This window comes from Trachypithecus francoisi, unplaced genomic scaffold, assembly GCF_009764315.1.
Source record: "Trachypithecus francoisi isolate TF-2019V2 unplaced genomic scaffold, Tfra_2.0 Lachesis_group4, whole genome shotgun sequence".
NCBI classification, from domain to species: Eukaryota; Metazoa; Chordata; class Mammalia; order Primates; family Cercopithecidae; genus Trachypithecus; species Trachypithecus francoisi.
The window spans coordinates 138,137,382-138,161,568 of record NW_022681469.1 but is presented as its reverse complement, the minus strand read 5'-3'; the positions used below and the strand labels follow the sequence as shown (position 1 = coordinate 138,161,568).

At 44.9% G+C, this 24,187-nt stretch overlaps 1 protein-coding gene across 4 annotated transcripts in view; it reads right to left on the bottom strand.

Annotated features, from left to right (window-relative positions):
• Nucleotides 1-24,187, bottom strand: part of BLVRA (biliverdin reductase A) — a 45,750-nt gene that overhangs the window by 6,709 nt on the left and 14,854 nt on the right. For all 4 annotated transcript variants that reach the window (XM_033193944.1, XM_033193946.1, XM_033193945.1 and 1 more), the window contains exons 3-6: nucleotides 16,363-16,484; nucleotides 13,046-13,165; nucleotides 11,566-11,663; nucleotides 1,322-1,429 (exon numbers count right to left, since the gene is read on the bottom strand). In XM_033193944.1, the coding sequence (XP_033049835.1) occupies nucleotides 1,322-1,429; nucleotides 11,566-11,663; nucleotides 13,046-13,165; nucleotides 16,363-16,484 (448 nt within the window). The remainder of the gene's footprint in view (nucleotides 1-1,321; nucleotides 1,430-11,565; nucleotides 11,664-13,045; nucleotides 13,166-16,362; nucleotides 16,485-24,187) is intronic.

Sequence of the window (24,187 nt, the reverse complement as noted above, 5' to 3'; positions counted from 1 at the left end):
ATCCACCTGCCTCAGCCTTCCAAAGTGCTGGAATTACAGGCATGAGCCACTGTGCCCAGCCTAGTTCTTCGGACAGAATACTAAGTGGCCACCCACAACAGTTCCAGCCACTTAGAGAGCTGAGCTCCAATCCAGCTCTGTCTCATGACCACTACATTGCCTCTGTGAAGTTACTCATGTCTTTGAGCTTCAGTTTATCTGTATAATGGGGTAGTGAATACCACTTTATAGGATTGTCATATGGATTAAGATAAAGCACATCACATACTTAATACGGTTTCTTGTACAAATTAATGGTTTGTACTCACATTACCATTTTCAAGGATGAAGACAGATTTTGAAATGAGGTTCTACTATGTATCAGTGGCTTTACTATGCAAAAATGCAAGGCCATGTCCCCCAGGGTCTCCTTTCTGTAATGAAAGCCCTCAGGAATGGTGGCTCAGGTGCCCAACGATATAGCCAGAGAAGGAGCCCATCCAAAAGTGACCACAAGAGCAGGAGCTTCCTGCATGCCCATTTCCTATTGCTAACGGAGCTGCTCAAAGAGTGACCAACATCAAGTAAACAGCTACATATACAGCAGATCAGATACTGTGGTCAGCTGGGTACGGCGGCTCATGCCTGTAATCCTAGCACTTTGGGAGGTCGAGACAGGTGGATCACTTGAGCCCAGGAGTTTGAGACCAGGCTGGGCAACATAGAGAGACACTGTTTACAAAAATTTTTAAATTAGCTGGGTGTTGTGGCGCACACCTGTGGTTCCAGCTACTTGGAAGTCTGAGGTGGGAGGACTGCTTGAGCCTGGGAGATTGAGGCTACAGTGAGCTATGACTGCACTACTGCACTCCAGCCTGGGCAACAGAGTAAGACTTTGGCAAAAAAAAAAAAAAAAAAAAAATTGTGGTTGCCGCCAACACCCTTATAACTTGCTAGAGGAGGAAGGGAACTCTTCATATTATATTTGCTTTGCAAGGAAGTATAAAAATGTTCTCCTCTCAAGGAAGTATAAAAATGTTCTCCTCTCCGAGCATCTACCTCTCAGTCCTTTTAAAAGAGTTTTAATGTACAACTTCCTGTTGAAAAACAATCTCCAACTAGTTAATAGATTGGGACAGAGCATAAATAAGCTTGAGATTTCTAATCTACTCTTTACCCAAGGGCCACCAAGCAATTAAATCCCATCTGGGAAAATTAAATTGGCCCTGAGTCAGAGAGTCTTGAGCAGAAATGAATATAAGCTCCCATACTAGAGAGCCAGGAAAGAATCTGGCTGGTCTTTGGACCTCACATGTGACCTGTGATCCCACTTAGCACTGACCTGTGAAGAGGAGTGACCCTTTCAGCAGGTCTTTCCCCACCACTTCTTTTTTCAGGAATGCAAATTCCTCCATCAGGAGTTCAACATGCTCCTCGTGCAAGACTTTTCCTGTAATGACAAAAACGGAATAAAAAGGGCAGTTGTCAGTTGTGTCTCGGTGTGCATCCCGGAGTGTACTCTGTCATCCCCAACACAGGACATGAAGCACTGATAACTGCCCTGGGCACACGGCCAGGATTGCCTCCCTACCACTGTCACCCACCCCAGCTGAAGAGGCTGCCACTTCTAAGCTTACAACAGAAATGAATGAAATGAAGGCCAGGCACAGTAGCTCATGCCTGTCATCCCAGTACTTTGGGAGGCCAAGGCTGGCGGATCACCTGAGGTCAGGAGTTCCAGACCAGCCCGGCCAACATGGTGAAACCCTGTCTCTATTAAAAATACAAAAATTGGCCGGGGCGCGGTGGCTCAAGCCTGTAATCCCAGCACTTTGGGAGGCCGAGACGGGCGGATCACGAGGTCAGGAGATCGAGACCATCTTGGCTAACACGGTGAAACCCCGTCTCTACTAAAAATACAAAAACTAGCCGGGCGAGGTGGCGGGCGCCTGTAGTCCCAGCTACTCAGGAGGCTGAGGCAGGAGAATGGCGTAAACCCGGGAGGCGGAGCTTGCAGTGAGCTGAGATCTGGCCACTGCACTCCAGTCCCTGCGACAGAGCGAGACTCCGCCTCAAAAAAAAAAAAAAAAAAACATAATAATAAAATAAAAATACAAAAATTACCCAGGTGTGGTGGGGGGCACCAGTAAGCCCAGCTACTTAGGAGGCTGAGGCAGGAGAATCGCTAGAACCTGGGAGGCGGAAGTTGCAGTTGCCAAGATGGCATCACTGCACTCCAGCCTGGGCGACACAGTGAGACTCCATTTCAAAAAGAAAAAGAAAAAAAGAGAAATTAATGAAATGAAAACCTGAGAAATGAAATGAAAATCTAAGAGAACAATATGGTATCTACCCATGTCCAAAGGCAAGATGAGATCAGTGATGTATCTGTAGGCCAGGAGAGAGTTAGCTACTGTTCTAGACATAAAAATCTAACAGAGTAAGAACGTGGCCAGGCATGATGGCTCATGCCTGTCATCCCAGCACTTTGGGAGGCCAAGGCAAGAGGATCGCCTAAGCTCAGGAGTTTGAGACCAGCCTGGGCAACATGGCAAAACCTGGCCTCTACAAAAAATACAAAAATTTAGCTGGGTATGGTGGCATGCACCTGTAGTCCCAGCTACTTGGGAGGCTGCACTGGGAAGATCACTTGAACCTGGGAGGTGGACATTGCAGTGAGCCAAGATCGTGCCACTGCACTCCAGTCTGTCTCAAAAAAGAAAAAAATTAATAAAATAAAATAAATTTTGGATTATAAAAGAAAGCTGTTAACAATTTTTTTTTGCTCTATAAAATTTTTTTCATTTCTAGGCCAGAAGCTTCCTAAAGCACCAGAACTATTTTGTGATTAAGTACAAAGTGTGGTTATGATCTACAGTTTCACTGAAACAGAAATCTGGGCCAGTGGGAGATGCTCCTGGGACAGTTGCCTTTGTCTAACCCAGCTTCATAGCAAATGCTGCCAAATGCTCTGGGCTTGTCCCGCACCTCAGGAGCGAGGAGGATGTCTGTCGCAGGAGTCTCCAGAAATGTCAGGTGTGTGGGAGGATGGGGTCCTTCCCACCCACTCCCTAAGATGTGACTGTGGCAAAGAGAACTTCTTGTGATAAGTAGAAGCTTTCTGGCACAAAATGGCTTTGCAGCAACTAAATGGCACAAAATGCTTCGCAATAAGTAGAAGCTTTTCTCCTCGCAGGTAGTTTCGCCCACCGCCTCCCACCCCCACTGCCATGAAACTCTGGGGAACATGTTGTATTTTCCCCAGCACTATGTAACAGTCTCTGTGTTTCCATATCCATGGTTATTAAAGAAACTATGGGCCAGGCGCGGTGGCTCAAGCCTGTAATCCCAGCACTTTGGGAGGCCGAGACGGGCGGATCACGAGGTCAGGAGATCGAGACCATCCTGGCTAACACGGTGAAACCCCGTCTCTCTACTAAAAAATACAAAAAACTAGCCAGGCGAGGTGGCAGGCGCCTGTAGTCCCAGCTACTCGGGAGGCTGAGGCAGGAGAACGGTGTAAACCCGGGAGGTGGAGCTTGCAGTGAGCTGAGATCTGGCCACTGCACTCCAGCCTGGGCGACAGAGCGAAACTCCGTCTCAAAAAAAAAAAAAAAAAAAAAAGAAACTATGAATTTTTCAACTGTGTCTTTGGTTGTTTTTCTGTCATTCCCTCAATGCCTGATTGTGATAAACACACATGGTAACTACAGTACACACACACATCCGTATCCATATATCCTCAGGTCTGTTCACTGAAAGGGCTTGCAGAGATAGCCCAAAGCCATAAGCACACCCAGTGTCCAATCTTGCCATCAAAACGTTACTAGCCATTGGAGAACTGACTAATTCCAAGGCTGAGACAGAGAAAGTACAAGATGAGCCTTAACCACTTTGTGCCAGAAAGCAAGAATTCAAAGAATAATGGAAACATAACAAAATGACAAGGGAGCTGGCAGGAAGAGGTTCCCCACTGAGCAAATTTGGAACAATGTGGACATCAATATGAATAATAAAAAGTAACAACAGTACTGAATAGAAAAACAAAGCCATGAGTTCCTACTGACATAAAATAATAAATGAATATCAGAAAGTGTGATGAGAATGGGTATTTAACTAGTTATAAACTACCTTCTCAAAAAATAATCACTGATTACAAAGGGAAAAAAGTAACTTTCAGTGGAAAAGCCTGTCAGATACCACCTAATGAAGTTATATCATTAGTAATTAGATGAACTGATAAAGGATGTTACCTGACAGAACACAATGTGAAAAACAGCATCGTTTCCTTTTTTTCGGTGTGTGTGAGATGGAGTCTCGCTCTGTCACCCAGGCTGGAGTACAGTGATGTGATCTCGGCTCACTGCAACCTCTGCCTCCCGGGTTCAAGAAATTCTCCTGCCTCAGCCTCCCGAGTAGCTGGGATTACAGGTGCCCACATCATGCCTGGCTAATTTTGTTGGTATTTTTAGTAGAGACGGTTTCACAGTGTTGGCCAGGCTGGTTTTGAACTCCTGACCTCAAGTAATTCCCGGCCTTGGCCTCCCAAAGTGCTAGGTTTACAGGCGTGAGCCACTGTGCCTGGCCGCTTCCATAATATTTCTGTGAAAGATGCATACCCCATCTAGTCATGAAGAAACATCAGATATATTCAAATTTAGGGACATTTTACACAATAACTAACTGTAATATTTATAATTGTCAAGAAAAGGGAACTGTCCAGAATGAAGGACACTAAAAGTGACATGTCAACAAAAGATAATACATGATTTTGAACTCAGTCATTTTGCCATAAAGAATGTTATTGGGACAACTGGTGAAATTTGAATGAGGCTTGAGGATTAGATTGTTGTAATGTACCAGTGCCAATTTCCAGATTTTGATGGTTGTATATGGTTACGTGCATACCTCAGAGATTCTGCATGCTTCATTCCAGACCACCACAATAAAGTGAATATTGCAATAAAGGGAGTCACATGAATATTTTAGTTTCTCGGTGCATATACAAGTTATAGTTATACTATATAGTAGTTTGTTAAGTATGTGATAACACCATATTTAGGAAAACAATGTATATACCTTAATTTAAAAACACATTATTGAGCTGGGCATGGTGGCCTATGCCTGTAATTCCTGCACTTTGGGAAGCTCAGGCGGGTGGATCACTTGAGGCCAGGAGTTCGAGACCAGCCTGGCCAACATGGTGAAACCCCATCTCGGCTAAAAATAGAAAAATTAGCTGTGCGTGGTGGTGTGCACCTATAATCCCAGTTACTCAGGTGGCTGAGGCACAAGAATCATTTGAACCCAGGAGGTGGAGGCTGCAGTGAACTGAGATTGCACCACTGCACTCAAGCCTAGGCAACAGGGCAAGACTGTCTTAAAAAACCAAAAAATAAAAACAAACAAAAAATGCTACCATCTGATCCTCCATCTTTTTGCTGGAGGAAGGTCTTGCTTCCATGTTGATGGCTGCTGACTGATGTGGTTGTGGATTTGATTTGCATTTCTATAAGGATTAGTGGTATTGAGCATCTTTCCATATGATTGTTTACCGTCTGTATAATCTCTTCAGAAAAATGTCTATCCAAGTCCTCTGCCCATTTTAAAATCAGTTTATTTGGTTTGTTTGTTGTTGTTGAGTTGTAGAGTTCTTTAGACATTCTGGATACTGATTTCTTATCAAAGATAAGATTTGCAGATATCTTCACCCATTACGGAGACTGCTTTTTCACCCGGATGATTGCTTCCTTTGAGGCACAGAAGGTTTTAAGTTTGATTAGTCCATTTGTCTGTTTTTGCTTTTTTTGCCTGTATTTTTGATGTTTATGTAAGACATTATTGCCAAATCCAATGTCATGATGCTTTCCCATGTTTTCTTCTAACAATATTATAGTTTTAGGTCTTAAATTTAGTTCTTTAATTCATTTGGGTGATTTTTAAATGTGGTGTAAGGTAAGTGTCCAACTTCATTCTTTTGCATGTGGATATCCTGTTTTCCTGGGACCACTTTTTGAAGACACTGAAACACTTGGTAGAGTTCTCCAGTGAAGCCATTTGGTTTTAGGCTTTTCTTTATTGGGAGGTGTTTAATTACTGATTCAATCTCCTTACTAGTTATAAATCTGTTCAGATTTTTGTTTCTTCATGATTCAGTCTTAGTAGGTTATATGCTACTAGGTATTTATCCCTTTCTAGGTTATCCGATTGTTGGAGTATAACAATTGTATAACTGCTCATTGTAGTCTCATAATCCTTTTTATTTCAGCAGCATTGGCTGTAAAGTCTCCTCTTTCGCTTCTGACTTTAGTTTGAGTCTTTAATTTTTTTTTTCTTTTTTTTTGTGGAGACGGAGTCTCGCTCTGTTGCCCAGGCTGGAGTGCAGTGGCACACGGTCTCTGCTCACTGCAAGCTCCACCTCCTGGGTTCACGCCATTCTCCTGCCTCAGCCTCCCAAGTAGCTGGGACTATAGGTGCCTGCCACCACGCCCAGCTAATTTTTTTGTATTTTTTTTTTTTTTTTTAGCAGAGACAGGGTTTCACCATGTTAGCCAGGATGGTCTCGATCTCCTGACCTCGGATCCGCCCGCCTTGGCCTCCCAAAGTGCTGGGATTACAGGCATAAGCCACCATGCCTGGCCTTTTTATTTTTTTGTGAGACAGTCTCGCTCTGTTGCCCAGGCTAGATGGAGTGCAGTAGTGCAATCTCAGCTCACCACAACCTCCACTCACCACAACCTCCACCTCCTGGGTTCAAGTGATTCTCCTGCCTCAGCCTCCTGAGTAGCTGGGACTATAGGCACGTGCCACCATGCCTGGCTAATTTTTGTATTTTTAGTAGAGACGGGGTTTCACAATTTTGGCCAGGCTGGTCTTGAACTCTTGACCTCGTGATCTGCCCTCCTTGGCCTCCTGAAGTGCTGGGATTACCGGCGTGAGCCACTGTGCCCAGCTGACTGTTTTTTTCTTAATCTGCTAAAATTCTGTCAATTTTATGGATTTTTTTTCAAAAAAACCAACACTTGGTTTTGTTGGGTTTTTTTTCTATTGCTTTTCTACTCTCTATTTTATTTATGTTCTAATATTTACTTGCTTTTTTCTGCTAATTTTCGATTGAGTTTGCTCTTCCTTTCCTAGTCCCTTGAAATGTAAAGTTAGGATGTTGATTTGAGATCTTTTTTCTTGTTTAATGTAAGCATTTACAACTATCCACTTCTCTCTTAGTACTGCTTTCATTACATCTCATCAGTTTTGTATTGTTTTGTTTGAACAGTCTCGCTCTGTTGCCCAGGCTGGAGTGCAGTGGTGCGATCTCCCTCACTGCAACCTCTGCCTCCTGGGTTCCAGCAATTGTCCTGCCTCAGCCTCCCTAGTAGCTGGGACTACATGTGTGTGCCACCACACCCGGCTAATTTTTGTATTTTTAGTAGAGATGGGGTTTCAGCATGTTGGCCAGGTTGGTCTTGAACTACTGACCTCAGGTGATTCACCCGCCTCGGCCTCCCAAAGTGCTGAGATTACAGGCACAATCTATAATATTTATTTATTTATTTAATTTTTGAGATGAAGTCTCACTCTGTCACGTAGGCTAAAGTGCAATGGTGCAATCTTGGCTCACTGCAACCTTCACCTTCTGCATTCAAGCGATTCTCATGCCTTAGCCTCTGGAGTAGCTGGGATTACAGGCACACGCCACCAGGCCCAGCTAATTTTTGTATTATTATTAGAGACGGAGTTTCACCATGTTGTCCAGGCTCGTCTTGAAATCCTGACCTCAGGTGATCCACCAGCCTCAGCCTCCCAAAGTGCTGGGATGACAGGCATGAGCCACCACACCCGACTGCACAATCTATTTTAAACTGCTAATAACTTAACTTCAAATACAAAATTCTTCACATACAAAATTCTACTCCTTTATATCTCCGACCCCCCATTTGTTATTAATGTTACCAATTACATCTTTTTATATTATACATCCATTAACATAGATTTGTATTTTTGTTTTTGTCTTTTAAATTCTATACCAGCATTTAAAGTGATATTTATTTATATAATTTAGAGATAGAATTTCACAGTGTTACCCAGGCTGGAGTGCAGTCACACCATCTCAGCTCACTGCAACCTCCGCCTCCCAGGTTCAAGCAATTCTCCTGCCTTAGCCTCCTGAGTAGCTGTGACTATAGACATGTGCCACCACACCCAGCTAATTTTTTTGTATTTTTTTTTTTTTTTGTGGAGACGGAGTCTCGCTCTGTTGCCCAGGCTGGAGTGCAGTGGCACACGGTCTCTGCTCACTGCAAGCTCCACCTCCTGGGTTCACGCCATTCTCCTGCCTCAGCCTCCCAAGTAGCTGGGACTATAGGTGCCTGCCACCACGCCCAGCTAATTTTTTTGTATTTTTTTTTTTTTTTTTAGCAGAGACAGGGTTTCACCATGTTAGCCAGGATGGTCTCGATCTCCTGACCTCGGATCCGCCCGCCTTGGCCTCCCAAAGTGCTGGGATTACAGGCATAAGCCACCATGCCTGGCCTTTTTATTTTTTTGTGAGACAGTCTCGCTCTGTGCCCAGGCTAGATGGAGTGCAGTAGTGCAATCTCAGCTCACCACAACCTCCACTCACCACAACCTCCACCTCCTGGGTTCAAGTGATTCTCCTGCCTCAGCCTCCTGAGTAGCTGGGACTATAGGCACGTGCCACCATGCCTGGCTAATTTTTGTATTTTTAGTAGAGACGGGGTTTCACAATTTTGGCCAGGCTGGTCTTGAACTCTTGACCTCGTGATCTGCCCTCCTTGGCCTCCTGAAGTGCTGGATTACCGGCGTGAGCCACTGTGCCCAGCTGACTGTTTTTTTCTTAATCTGCTAAAATTCTGTCAATTTTATGGATTTTTTTTCAAAAAAACCAACACTTGGTTTTGTTGGGTTTTTTTTCTATTGCTTTTCTACTCTCTATTTTATTTATGTTCTAATATTTACTTGCTTTTTTCTGCTAATTTTCGATTGAGTTTGCTCTTCCTTTCCTAGTCCCTTGAAATGTAAAGTTAGGATGTTGATTTGAGATCTTTCTTCTTGTTTAATGTAAGCATTTACAACTATCCACTTCTCTCTTAGTACTGCTTTCATTACATCTCATCAGTTTTGTATTGTTTTGTTTGAACAGTCTCGCTCTGTTGCCCAGGCTGGAGTGCAGTGGTGCGATCTCCCTCACTGCAACCTCTGCCTCCTGGGTTCCAGCAATTGTCCTGCCTCAGCCTCCCTAGTAGCTGGGACTACATGTGTGTGCCACCACACCCGGCTAATTTTTGTATTTTTAGTAGAGACGGGGTTTCACAATTTTGGCCAGGCTGGTCTTGAACTCTTGACCTCGTGATCTGCCCTCCTTGGCCTCCTGAAGTGCTGGGATTACAGGCACACGCCACCAGGCCCAGCTAATTTTTTTGTATTTTTTTTTTTTTTTTTTGTGGAGACGGAGTCTCGCTCTGTTGCCCAGGCTAGATGGAGTGCAGTAGTGCAATCTCAGCTCACCACAACCTCCACCTCCTGGGTTCAAGTGATTCTCCTGCCTCAGCCTCCTGAGTAGCTGGGACTATAGGCACGTGCCACCATGCCTGGCTAATTTTTGTATTATTATTAGAGACGGAGTTTCACCATGTTGTCCAGGCTCGTCTTGAAATCCTGACCTCAGGTGATCCACCAGCCTCAGCCTCCCAAAGTGCTGGGATGACAGGCATGAGCCACCACACCCGACTGCACAATCTATTTTAAACTGCTAATAACTTAACTTCAAATACAAAATTCTTCACATACAAAATTCTACTCCTTTATATCTCCGACCCCCCATTTGTTATTAATGTTACCAATTACATCTTTTTATATTATACATCCATTAACATAGATTTGTATTTTTGTTTTTGTCTTTTAAATTCTATACCAGCATTTAAAGTGATATTTATTTATATAATTTAGAGATAGAATTTCACAGTGTTACCCAGGCTGGAGTGCAGTCACACCATCTCAGCTCACTGCAACCTCCGCCTCCCAGGTTCAAGCAATTCTCCTGCCTTAGCCTCCTGAGTAGCTGTGACTATAGACATGTGCCACCACACCCAGCTAATTTTTTTATTTTTAGTAGAGATGGGATTTCACCATGTTGGCCAGGATGGTCTCGAACTCCTGACCTCAAATGATCTGCTTGCCTAGGCCTCCCCAATTCCTGGGATTACAGGCTTGAGCCACTGTGCCTGGCCTAAAGTGATTTATATGTCAACATTAGAATACTACGGAAGTCTGTATTTGTCTTTATATTTACCTTTACCAGAGAGCAATATTTTTGTGTTGCTGTCTAGTGTTTTCTTTAACTTGAAAGACCTCCTTTAGCATTTCCTGTAGGGCAGGTCTAGTAGTGATCAACTCACTTGGTTCTTGTTTGTCTGGGTAAGTCTTTTAAATAATTTTTATTTTTATTTTTGAGACAGGGTCTCACTCTGTTGTCCAGACTAGACTGCTGTGGCCCGATCATGGTTCACTGCAGCCTCAACCTCCCAAGGTTCAAGTGAACTTTTAAGTAGCTGGGACCACAGGGGTGCACCACCACACCCAGCTAATTTTCATAGTTTCAGTAGAGATGGGGTTTCGCCATGTTGCCCAGGCTGGTCTCAAACTCCTGGGCTCAAATAATCTACCCATCAGAGCCTCCCAAAGTGCTGGGATTACAGGTGTGAGCCACTGTGCCCAGCTGAGTCTTTTTTTTTCTTCTTGTAATTAAAAATTTTGTACGCCGGGCACGGTGGCTCATGCCAGCACTTCGGGAGGCCGAGGTGGGTGGATCATGAGGTCAGGAGTTCGAGACCATTCTGGCCAACATCGTGAAACCCCACCTCTACTAAAAATACAAAAATCAGCTGGGCATGGTGGTGGGCGCCTGTAATCCCAGCTACTCAGGAGGCTGAGGAAGGAGAATTTTTTGAACCCAGGAGGCGGAGGTTGCAGTGAGCTGAGATGGTGCCATTGAACTCCAGCCTGGGTGACATAGCAAGACTGTCCCCCACCAAAAAAAAAAAAAAAAAAAGTTGTAAAAGATTTTTGTAGAAACAGGGTCTTATTATGTTGCCCAGGGTTGTCCTGAGTTCCTTGGCCTCCCAAAGTGCTGGGATGACAGGCATGAGCCACTGCGCCTGGTCTGGGAAAGTCTTTTTTTTTTTGAGACGGAGTCTCGCTCTGTCACCCAGGCTGGAGTGCAGTGGCTGGATCTCAGCTCACTGCAAGCTCCGCCTCCCGGGTTTACGCCATTCTCCTGCCTCAGCCTCCCGAGTAGCTGGGACTACAGGCGCCCGCCACCTCGCCCGGCTAGTTTTTTGTATTTTTTTAGTAGAGACGGGGTTTCACCGTGTTAGCCAGGATGGTCTCGATCTCCTGACCTCGTGATCCGCCCGTCTCGGCCTCCCAAAGTGCTGGGATTACAGGCTTGAGCCACCGCGCCCGGCCGGAGTTAAGGTTTAAAGGCATAAAGATGATATCACAGAAATCCTGGAGGCAGAAACTCTTGGTAAGAGGGTCTGTATTCCAGACAGACAGAGTGTACATTACCTTTCTGCTCAGCCAGCTCCCACAGTTCCTGAGCGGCCGCCAACGACAGTGTCATGGGGTATTCCACAAGGACGTGCTTGCCAGCATTAAGGAACTGCCTTTGGTACACGAGACAAATACAGAGAAAGAACACTTCGAATAAGCTTCACTAAAATGCTCTGCATAATAGAGAACAGAATGTTATAAAGGCCTGAGAGTTTCTGTGTGTGAATGTGTCATGACTGGGGGTAGGAGTCAGTGCCACTGGATATGGAGGAAGAATTGTATCCCACATTGTTTTCTACTATCCTGTGACAGAATGACTTTCTAGTTATGTGTTAATTTGAACATCCAACCATTCATTTATTCAACTAAGTACTATTTACCAATTACTCTGGAAGAGAAATAAAGACACATTAACAAATAAATTTCCTAAAAAAAAAAAAAAAAAAAAAAACAAATAAATTTCCTATTACCACATGGTAGCTATAAAGGCTACAAAACCCACAGTAGCTAGCTTTGCCTGAGGCAGTCTGAAAAGATTTCACTAAGGACCTGTGAATTGGGTCTCAAAGTATGAGCAGACATTTTCCAGGTGCAACATGATGAGTATATTTCACTGTGAGCACCGTATGTTGGGGCTTGGGCATTTGTGGGGCTTTGTTCAAATGACAAATTTCAGTGTGGCAGGGGAATGGGCTACAGACCATGGAAGATAATAATGTCAGAAAAGTAGCTGGGAGCCTGACCGTGAAGGACCTAGAATTCTGTGCTCAGCAGTTCAGATTTCATTCTGTGGATACCAGGGTACAAATATTTATAAGCGTGGGACTTATGACAGAATCACTTTTCTTAATGAAATACACTCTAGTGCCAGAAAAGGTTAAGAAAAGCCAAGGAAAGGTGTTTTTGTCCACTCTAGAGCTAGACTGATAAAGAGGAAGCATCTTACCCGTGGGAACAGCATGGTGGGAGCAGCTGTAAGAACCTAGAAGGAAGCTAGACTGAGGAAGGCAGCTAGCACTTACCTGTTAGCTGCCAGGTCCTGAGGGTTAAAGGAACTCTCACTGTTATTTTATGACATTGAAAATACAAAGGAGAAAACGTTGGAAGCTGATCCAAACTGAGAAAGGAGTATAATTCGCCAAGGATGCTGGTTTCACATCCTAAACTGTCTGGTGAGAAGAAGGAGGCCACTGCTGTTAAAAACTACTCTCGATGGGTTTTTACAGAGAAATAAAACATTTTAATTCTGAATGTTTCTAATGTTTCAAATTACACATACTAAATACTAATTTTACTATTTTTTCCTTTCCTTATATATTTAGACCCAACAATAAGAATTTCTTAATGTTTTGACATTTCTGTGATTGGTCACAGAGCAACTGTAATTTTCTCATTGACTCTTCTGACACCTTTGCAGGGTGTTTTAGCTTGCTTGCTCATTTTTCCAGTACTGTACTGCTGTGTAAGGCAAGGACTGCCTGTGTAGAAAACCCACCTGATGTAGTCCTCATGGCTGGAGCTCTCACTGCAGATATAGGCAACCTCCACCTCTTGGCTGGAAAGAGCATCCTCCAAAGAAATCTGCTGGACTCCATCAATGCTCCCAAGCTCCCTTCTATTTCAGAGTAACAGAGAAATGGAACTCAATGGTAGACAGAAGAAAGGAGCACCATCCTTCTCCCCTCCTCCCAACAAGGTCCTGGTGACCCACTGCCAGAAATGAAGAAATGAGTTTCTTCTCTCCCACTTCCAGGTTGTTTTCCATTGTGGAGTGAGAAAAACAGCCTCAGGGTTCAAGTCAGGGGATCTGGCACTGAGTGCCAACAGTACCGTTTACAGCTTGTATGACCTGAGAGTGTCTTGAATTACTTCATCTCTAAAATAAAAGAAACAGCTGGGTGCAGTGGCTCAAGCCTGTAATCCTAGCACTTTGGGAGGCTGAGGCGGGTGGATCACTTGAGGTCAGGAGTTCAAGACCAGCCTGGCCAACATGGTGAAACCCTGTCTTTACAAAAAATACAAAAGTTAGCCAAGCGTGGTGGCGAACGCCTGTAATCCCAGCTACTTGGGAGACTGAGGCAGGAGAATCACTTGCATCCGGGAGATGGAGGTTGCAGTGAGCTGAGATTGCGCCACAGCACTCCAGCCTGGGTAACAGAGCAAGACTCCTCAAAAATAATATAAGACAAAAATAAAAGGAACAATCTACTTTTATCTCATGAGAAGTGATCTCTATGGTCACTTCCAGTTCCAAGCACTTGGCCAAACATTGTGACTACCAAACCTAATCCAAATCCAATACACTAACACATTTAGGGTGCAAACTGGCATACGACTTCAAGCTCCTTTATAGCTAAGCTAACGAAGCCCAGCAGTATGTACGCATATGTGGTGTGTGTGTGTGTGTGTGTGTGTGTGTGTGTGTGTGTGTCTTCCTCCCTCTGGCAGACTGAGCTCATTGGAAGGTGAGGAATTTGTTCTCCACGATTTCTCCTACAGTGCCTAGCACATAATAGGCAGTGATAGCCTTGACTAACCAGGAGCAGAGGCAGGAGGGCAACCCAAGGCCTTCTGACTCTTCTAGAGCATGGGGGAGCTGCAGTGTTCTAAGAGTCAAAGCCCCAGCAGTCCATACACCGCCCAGTGCAGTGGCTGGGGCAGGAGAGTAGCCCTCTAAGGGTGGCAGTCATGGGAGAATGTGGGACAGCCAGCAAGCAGGAGGCCCTCAGCCAGCTCAGAGCTCCAGCTGAGCTGCAGCGGGCAGAAAGCATTTGGGGAAATTTAGTTCCCAAAAAGTATTATGTTAGGTTTCTTCTAATGGGGCCACCCAAACTAAATTGCTCAATTTCAGCAATACTTATTGTTTGCCTATTAGGTACTAGGCACTGTAGGAGAAATCATGGAGAACAAATGAAAATCCTTGCCTTTCAATGAGCTCAGTCTGCTAGAGGAAACACACACACACACACACACACACACACACACACACACGTGTACATACCACTACCACAAGACTACCAGGAGAAATGTGCTGCTTGGAAGTAGGAGGTGGAGACTCAGGGACAGAAAGGAATACACTAGAAAAGGCTTCCTGAGGAGGTGGTAGAACTTAGCAGGTAGGTCGGGGGGAAGGGTATGTCAAGAGGGAAACTGTGTGAGTACTGGCAGGGCTGTCATGCAGGGGTGTGACCTGGCCATCCTCCCACACAACCTGGGTAGTGTACCTGTTCCCACTGAGCTGATCTGGAAGCCAACTGGCAGAGGACTGGGGCTTAAGGCAAAAGGAGAGGTCCCACTTCAGCCTTGAACCCAAGTGCTGTGCATGGTTCCAGCTCCAGACAGGGGTGTGATGGGGGTTACTGTGCTGCCTGATCTTAACTTTGCTCTCCCATTTGTGTGCAGCTCCCTTGGAATCTTATGGGGAGGAGAAGCCTGGCCAAGGGCAGATTCTAGCACTCCTGGGTCTCCCTGGTGCCCCAAAGCCCATTTTAAATCCTTAAAAGTGGGGCCACGTTTTGAGACAGGCAGGAAGAGGATGGCCCCATGAACGAAAACATGAAAAAACTTCTGCATGGACCATCACAATCGTTACTTACGCTTTGTGTAAATATTTATCTGATGTCTTCAAAGCACTAGAAAAAGAGTTGCCTAACTTGTTCACTGCCATGTCTCCAGGCCCAGCCCAGTGCCTGCACCTAGCCCACAATTAAAATGGATAAATGATGTTACACAGGATTAGTCTGATGCCTGTATCTAGTTCACGATTAATATTGACAAATGATGTTATACAGGATTAGTCTGGTGAGTGGTGTGTGTGTGTGTGTGTACGTGTGTATAGGGGTGAGCGGAAGAGCTGAGCATGGGGCAGGGAAGAAGAAACAAGGTGGTTTGATTCTGACTGGAGATAAATGAATCCTTAAAGAAAAGCGGGAGGCTGCGTGTGGTGGCTCATGCCTGTAATCTCAGCACTTTGGGAGGCTGAGGCAGGAGGAACACTTGACCCCAGGAGTTTGAGACCAGTCTAGGCAACATAGGGAGAAACTGTCTCTACCAAAAAAAAAAAAAAAAATTAGTCAGGCATGGTGGTGTGTGTCTATAGTCCCAGCTACTCAGGAGGCTGAGGCAGGAGGATCACTTGAGCCCAGAAGGTCAAGACTGCAGTGAGCTGTGATTGCACCATTGCACTGCAGGTTGGGTGACAGAGTGAGACCCTGTCTCAAAAAAAAAAAAAAAAAAAAGTGAGGCTCAAAATTACCAATGGGAAAAGAACACATAGTGTTTAAAAGATGGGCTTTGGAAACAGACTTCTGCTCAACTTCAGTTCTTAGACTTTCCAGCTGTGTGACCTCAGGCAGATTACTTAACCTTTCCGTGGTTCAGCCTCCTTATCTGTAAACTGGGGGGTTGATCACGCTACCTAGAAGGAAATATCACATGTAGAGCCCAGAACCACCTAGGACGGCTGTCATGATGACTATGTCAGGATTCCCTGGTGCACACCGAAAGCCTTTCAGGCCAAAGCCCCATACATATGTTGGCTGTGCCCCTTCTCTGTCAGCCTTGAGCTCACCCTCCTGCCTCTGTCTTCCAGTCTCCCCAGGCCAACCTACTGTGCGTCCCAGCTGCAGGCCCAGCAAGCTTCAGTTCCCAGACCCATCCCAACCTGAGATCTCGTGGGGCTGACCCTAAACACAATTCTCGGTCAGGAGATGGCTCTCCCTGCCCTGGGTCTGAAAAATCTCCATGTCCTGCGGCTAATCTGCCTCACTGGGCTTTCCACAAATTGTGAAGCACAAAGAGAGTGTGAGCCACCTGGACACAAAGCCAATCAGGTTCAGGAACGCTGAGGAAGGGTGTGGATTCCGCAAGTCCCTCATCCGCACGGAGCCGGCTCTGCCAACACCAACCACCACCACGCCAAACTTCCTCTTGGGCTGAAACACAAGGGACCAAGGTGGAGTTTGAAAACACTGAAGCCATTGAACAGAGAACAGCAAAATAAAGGAGCCGGCAGGGTCCCGACGAGCAAGATGGAAGCCAGCCCAGAACACACAGGAAGCCACGACATCAGGATGGGATGAGACAGTCCCCGAAATGGGGGCTTGGAGAGAAGTCAGTCCCGCCAAAACCTGTTCCTGAAGGTGCTCCACCATGTCTTTAGGTTGAAAACCTTCCGAGCACCTACAGAAAGTGTTCCCCCAATTTGGCTCTCCACTTCTACTGCCCCATCTCCAATAATGAGGGAGCTTTCCTCATTAAGCCAGACCCAGCCCATGGCCTGGTACTTCTGCTCTCCCTGGGTCCCTCCTCCAGTAGACACGTGAATCTGATACTGCTGGGAGTCATTCAGAGAGCACAGCTTCTTCATCAGATGCTGGCAGAGGAGGCAAATGGGCAAACCATGATTGGTCACCTTACTCAGCGTGGGAACCACAGGCTTTTACTCTTCACTACAGCCTTCTGAGTTCCACATTTAAGACACTGTGGTATCTTAAATATTATTTAAATGCACTGCTGGAGGCTGTATGTGAACAGTATTACAGTGAAAAATCAAACCGACTTTTAAGTTATACAGCAACTCAGTATAATAAAAACTGATAAAAATTATCTCCATGCACTGGGCATGGTGGCTCAAGCCTGTAATCCCAGCACTTTGGGAGGCCGAGGCAGGTGGATCACTTGAGGTCAGGAGTTCGAGACCAGCCTGGCCAACATGGAGAAACCTCGTCTCTACTAAAAATACAAAAATTAGCAGGACGTGGTGGCAGGTGCCTGTAATCCCAGCTACTTGGGATGCTGAGGCAGGAGAATTGCTTGAACCTGGGAGGCAGAGATTGCAGTGACCCAAGATTGTGCCACTGCACTCCAGCCTGGGTGACAGAGCGAGACTCTATCTCAAAAAAAAAAAAAAAAAATTATCTGCATGCATTCCTTAAACTCACTTCTTGGATGCCTCAGAGCATAGAAACATGAATGTCTTCTCAGATTTGCCCCTTTTCTTCACCTTTGTACCCAGTTGTCACCATCTCCCACTGACTGCCCCTCTTCCTATGCCCACTGCTCTTGTCTTCTTCCAGGATTTCTTCCAAATGTTTGGGGATTTGCCAAATGTTTTCCTATTACTGATTTCTCATTTAATCCCACTATGGTTAGAGAACATTCTTTAAATGATTTGAATCCTTTTAGATTTATTGAGAGATTTTATGATCCTTGATGTGGTCTATCTTGGTTAATGTTCTGGGCACACTTGAAAAGAATTTGTATTCTACTATTGTTGGGTGGAGTGTTCTATAAGTGAGTGTCCTCATTTTCTGTCTCCTTGCTCTAGCAATTATTGAGGGTATTGAAATCTCTGAATATAATTGTATATAACTGTGTATTTCTTCTTTCAGTTCTATCAGTTTTGACCCACATATTTAAAAACTCCATTATTAGATACATACATGTTTAGGATGGTTATGTCTTTTTTATTAATTGACCCCTTTATCTTTCTAAAATGACCATTTTTATTCCTGGTAATGTTTTTTGCCCTATAATTTATTTTGTCTGATATTAACAAACCATTCCCAATTTCTGTTGATCAGTGTTAGCATAATACATTTTTTCCCCAACCTTTCACATTTAATCTATGTGTGTTTTCATATCTATAGTTAGTTTCTTGTAGGCAGCATATAGTTAGGTCTTACTGTTTTTTTTTTTTACTCAATCTAACAATCTCTGCCTTTTAGTTGAAACGTTTAGACAATTTACATTGTGATTATTGATATGGTTGGGTTTCCATCCAAATTCTCTAGAAATCTTGCTATTTGTTCAATCTGTTCTTTTCCCCCTCTTTTCCTGCCTTATTTTGGATTAATTAGAATATTTATTATGATTCCATTTTATCCCATTTGTTGGCTATTAGCTGTAACTCTTTTTCAGAAGTTAAGGGTTTTATATTATATATTTTACTTACCACAGTCTACTTTTTTTTTTTTTTTTTTTTGAGACGGAGTCTCGCTCTGTCGCCCGGGCTGGAGTGCAGTGGCCGGTTCTCAGCTCACTGCAAGCTCCGTCTCCTGGTTTATGCCATTCTCCTGCCTCAGCCTCCAAGTAGCTGGGACTACAGGAGCCCGCCGCCACGGCTGGCTAGTTTTTTGTATTTTTTAGTAGAGATGGGGTTTCACCGTGGTAGCCAGGATGGTCTCGATCTCCTGACCTGGTGATCCGCCCGTCTCGGCCTCCCAAAGTGCTGGGATTACAGGCTTGAGCCACCGCGCCCGGCCCACAGTCTACTTTAAAGTAATATTATGTGCTATTCCACATATACTATAAAGAACCTGACAACAGTACACTTCCATTTCTTTTCTCCTAGACCTCGTACTGTTGCTATATAATTCAATATTGAAGCAAGAGATTCTCCAGAGCTTGCCCAGAAGCCAAGATGTCTGGAAAGGATCTCAGCCTCTCTCAGCCTGCAGCTTGGGAAGAGTGATTCACAGAGCCTGACTGCCCACTGCTGCTAATCTGTACACCAGCCTTGGCTCACACATCTGACTGGAACTGTCTCCTATGAGTAACTGCCTCTCTTTATTCAGCCTTGCAAGTTTCCTGGGAGTGCTTCTAACAAGCGGACTTCACACATAAAAGGGGACTCTGGGAGACCTAGTTCCTGGCTTCTCTTCTGGAAGTCAGGGAAGAGTACAGGAAGGAGTGGCCACAGTGCCCAACTGACAATTGACAATTTCACCAAGTAAGTCCTTTTTGGGTTACAAGTCTAGTTTTTTTCTTCTTTTTTTCCCCCCGTAATTTCTAATTACCAAAAAGCAGTAAGACAGCCTCTGGAGAAATGTGTATAGTCAAAATACATATTCATGATAAAATATTAATATCTGTTTCCCTTTCAATCAAAAAAAGACCAGCAATCCCCTTATTAGGTTAAATATTTATGGCACTCTTAAGGTTACCAAATTACCACATTCCAGATAATAACCAGTATATGCTTCTACCAGCTTAAAAAAAAGCCACAAGGTTAAGAAACAGTTCTATTATCTATAAATAAGCCAAACTGCTTTTTAAGATTTCATTAGTTAATGATGCACACAAACTTGCATACAAAACCTGGCTTGCACAGTGTGTCAGGCTAAATTATAAACTGCTTTAGGATTTGGTTTCAATATTATTGCCTTGCAAAACTGACATGCAGGGACAAGATAGGGGTGAAAGGCCAGGTGCAGGGGCTCATGTCTGTAAACCCAGCACTCCAGGAGGCTGAGGTGGATGGATCACTTGAGGTCAGGAGTTCCAGACTTGCCTGACCAACATAGTGAAACCCTGCCTCTACTAAAAATACAGAAAATTAGCCAGGTATGGTGGTGGCAGGCACCTGTAACCCCAGCTACTTGGTAGCCTGAGGCAGGAGAATCGCTTAAACCGGGGAGGCAGGCGTTGCAGTGAGCTAAGATTGCGCTGCTGCACTCCAGCCTAGGTGACAGAGCAACACTTCATCTCAAAAAAAAAAAAAAAGATATGAGGGAAAACACTGGTATCTTAATAGTCAAGCTCCTCTTAGGGAAAGAGCTTTATTTTTGAGAAAAATCACTTGTTAGGCCTTTTAATGTGAGCCTCTTCATTTTACGTGAGGGATCTTGAAGGTGCGTTCTGAAGGGAAACTGCAAATCAGAGATGGCTAGACCACTCTGTAGTAGCAACTAAAACTTTGGGGCTAGGAACCAGTAGGAGGCAGAGGAAAGGGGAAAGTGCATGCAGGTTAGCAAAAGGCTGAAATCTGCAGAGAAGGGAGCCAGTGAGAAATGCCTAGAAAAGGAGGGAGCAATGGACTTCTAGAAACCAGGACATCTACAATTCCATTTTCAGTTGTCTGCTGTGCTCTGCTATCCTGAACCTTTGGGAAGATGCCACTACAAACAGCCCCATAGAGGTGGTATTTAAGGAATGAAGAAGAGGAGCAGTTTTGAGACAGCAGAAAATGACACATAAGCACAGCAAAGTGACTAAAAAACTCACTCAGGTCCAAATCACAGTCACAGAATGAACTTGCGCCCCCACCCTTGGACTCAGAGAAGCTGGTGTTTGGCACTCCAGACACAAAAATGGAGTTCACAGAAAGTTAGGAATGTGCTCTGCCAACTTAGAAAAAAATTTTTTTTGAGATAAAGAGGGTAGAAGAAAAATGTAAAATCACTGTAGAAAAACTTCAAGGTGTGAGGCACGAGGGCAGGTGATGAAAAGGTGGAAGGAGAGTCCAGGCAGTCAGACAGAACAAGCTAGTCATTTTCATCCACTATTTGCAAGAATTAAAAAGAAGTTTGACAACTCATTGGTTGGCCTGGGAAAACAGACATGTTCATATGTTGCAGGAGGGAGAGAAAAACCTAATTTATGGAGAGCAACTTGGAAATACTTACTACAAATTAAAATGCAAATGCCCTTTGCTCTGGTAAATCCAATAGTAAGAATGTGTCCTACAGAGCTACACAAGTCAAGTGACTTAGGCTTACTGCAGCCTTGCTTATAACAAGCAAAAGATGGAAACAGTCTATATGTCATTATAACAGACTGGCTCTGAAAGTTACGATAGACTTGTGAAATAGAGTATTACATGGCTATAAAAAAAAAAAAAAAGAACAAGGAAGCCCTTTATGTATTGAAAGGGACTGGTCTCCAAGATAGATTATCGGGTGAAAGAAGCAAAGGACAGGCTAGTGTGCACTGTACGCTACAGTCTGTGTAGTAACAGGAGGGGTGGCAGCCAAAGAGAAAACATACTGTCTATGTTTAGAATCTCTTTGAAAGGACAGCCCAGAAACCTGTAACGCTGAAACTGGCGACATGGTCTTGCTGGGAGCATGAAAAACAGAGTGGCTGGGAAACAGGGATAGGAGGGAAGAGGGCTTCTCACAGAAAATCTTTTTCTCTTTTTTTCTTCTTTAAAGTTTAGAATCACACAGATGTATTCATTATCTAAAATATAAACAACCACTGAAAACAGACATAATATCAGAGGGTTGCTCCAAGAAGGTGAGAACTCTGCAGTGTACAGCGCCTTGGCTCACTCCTACCTCCCTTCCTGGGGCTCCCTCTACAGTGCTTAGCATCCTCTGCTGCCCCTGTCCCTGCCCTGCCCCATCCAATGACCCCAAGTGCTCCTGACTCCTCTCACCCCTCCTGGCCCTGCTGCAATTGGTTTTCACTCCTATGCCTCCCTGCTTCACCATGGGTCATCCAATACCTTCTCATCACCACATTCAAGGGCTTCTCCTCAGCCACATGCTCCTGGACTTCAGACATGGACAACCCTTACCTGGACCTTCTTCAAACTCACTCCTTCCTTTCTTCTCTCACCTCACGCCACCAAGGTTTTCTTTTCACATTTCACTTTCTTTCTTCATTTTGCCCAAGAGGTATATATTTCCCAAAGCTCAATCCTCATCCCTCTATTCTTCTCTCTCTCCCATATCCCCAGAGTATGGGGATCCCTCATTCTCAGGGTTTCTATGACCACCTCTATGTCAAAGACCACAAGCATCCTGAGCTATGGGCCATCCTCTCTTCCAGGCCGCATTCCCAAGACATTTCAACCTGGTTGTCCCATTGCGCCCTGGATTTCATGCTCTGTGCTAAACTCCAATTATCCACCCTTCCTGACGGGCTGTCCTCTGAACTTGTGGGCAAAAGCCAGTAGCCCTAGGAATCCTGGCAGCACCCAGGTTTTTTTTTTTTTTTTTGAGACGGAGTCTCGCTCTGTCGCCCAGGCTGGAGTGCAGTGGCCGGACCTCAGCTCACTGCAAGCTCCGCCTCCCGGGTTCCGGCCATTCTCCTGCCTCAGCCTCCCAAGTAGCTGGGACGACAGGCGCCCGCCACCTCGCCCGGCTAGTTTTTTTGTATTTTTTAGTAGAGACGGGGTTTCACCATGTTAGCCAGGATGGTCTCGATCTCCTGACCTCGTGATCCGCCCGTCTCGGCCTCCCAAAGTGCTGGGATTACAGGCTTGAGCCACCGCGCCCGGCCTTTTTTTTTTTTTGAGACGGAGTCTTGCTCTGTCGCCCAGGCTGGAGTGCAGTGGTGCAATCTCGGCTCGCTGCAAACTCCGCTTCCCGGGTTCATGCCATTCTCCTGTCTCAGCCTCCTGAGTAGCTGGGACTACAGGTGCCCACACCATGCCCGGCTAATTTTTTTTGTATTTTTTAGTAGAGATGGGGTTTCACCATGTTAGCCAGGATGGTCTCGATCTCCTGACCTCAAGATCTGCCTGCCTTGGCCTCCCAAAGTGCTGGGATTACAGGCGTGAGCCACCGCGCTCGGCCAACACCCAGTTTTAAATGCTTGGAGTGATTCCTGCATTTAACAAACATCCTGAGATCAAAGGCTGACTGTGGCTGATGGTCCTTCTGTGCTTTCTCCCTCCAGCCAGTCTCCAGGCCACAACAAGTTTTGCTTGAAAATTTCTGTCATATGATTTCCTTCCTCTACATTTTCACTGACCCTCCCAAGCTATGGATTGCATTAGATTACTTAACAGTCTCTGAATCATCCTATCATTTAGTCAACAGACATTTAGTGAAGATAAGCTATGCATGCATCAAGCCAGATGCCATGGGGATGCTAAGATGAGCGAGGAACCCCGACAGCTACAGTCAAAGCAGGAGGGGAAGGTAACAAAAGAAAAGATACATAAAGCGCAATGGAAATTCATAAGAGGGAGGTATGACTTCCTGAGAGAGGACTCTGAGAAAACTGTTTGTGCAGTACAAAGGACATTTGAACTGGATGGACGGGATTAGCTGGATACAGACAAGAACAAAGGCATTAATGGGTCAAAAACATTGGGGCTTAGATCTCCATTATGCCCCTTAACCCCCTGTGACTTAGAGCAATTGACTTCTGGGTTGCTGTGTAGGAGATTAACTATATATGTTGAACATGCAGAAAAATGAAGAATGAGATATAAATGATATAAAATGCAATTATGTACATTAAAAGTATATCAGGCTGGACACCGTGGCTCATGCCTGTAATCCCAGCACTTTGGGAGGTCGAGACAGGTAGGTCACTTGAAGTCAGGAGTTCAAGACCAGCCTGGCCAACATGGCAAAACTCTGTCTCTACTGAAAAAACAAAAATTAGCTGGCGTGGTGGCCCACTCCTGTAATCCCAGCTACTCAGGAGGCTGAGGCTGGAGAATTGCTTGAAGTGGGAGGCGGAGGTTGCAGTGAGCTGAGATCACACCACTGCATTCTAGCCTGGGCGACAAGGGTAAGACTGTTTCAGGAAAAAAAAAAAAGTATATCACACAGGAGGTGATATATGTTGCCAGGGGTCAGTAGCAAGGGGAGGTTGTGGCTATAAAGGGGCAACAGAAGGGAATGTTTTGGGGTGAGGTTCTGCATCCTGACATCCTGGGGTGATGGTTATGCATGTGTTTTGACGGGTAAACCTGTACACCAAAAAAAAGAGGCAATTTTACTGCATATAAATGTTTTTGTTTGTTTGTTTGTTTTTTGAGGCAATCTCGCTCTGTAGCCCAGGCTGGAGTGCAATGGTATGATCTTGGCTCACTGCAACCTCTGCCTCCTGGGTTCAAGTGATTCTCCTGCCTCAGCCTCCCGAGTAACTGGGATTACAGGCATGTGCCACC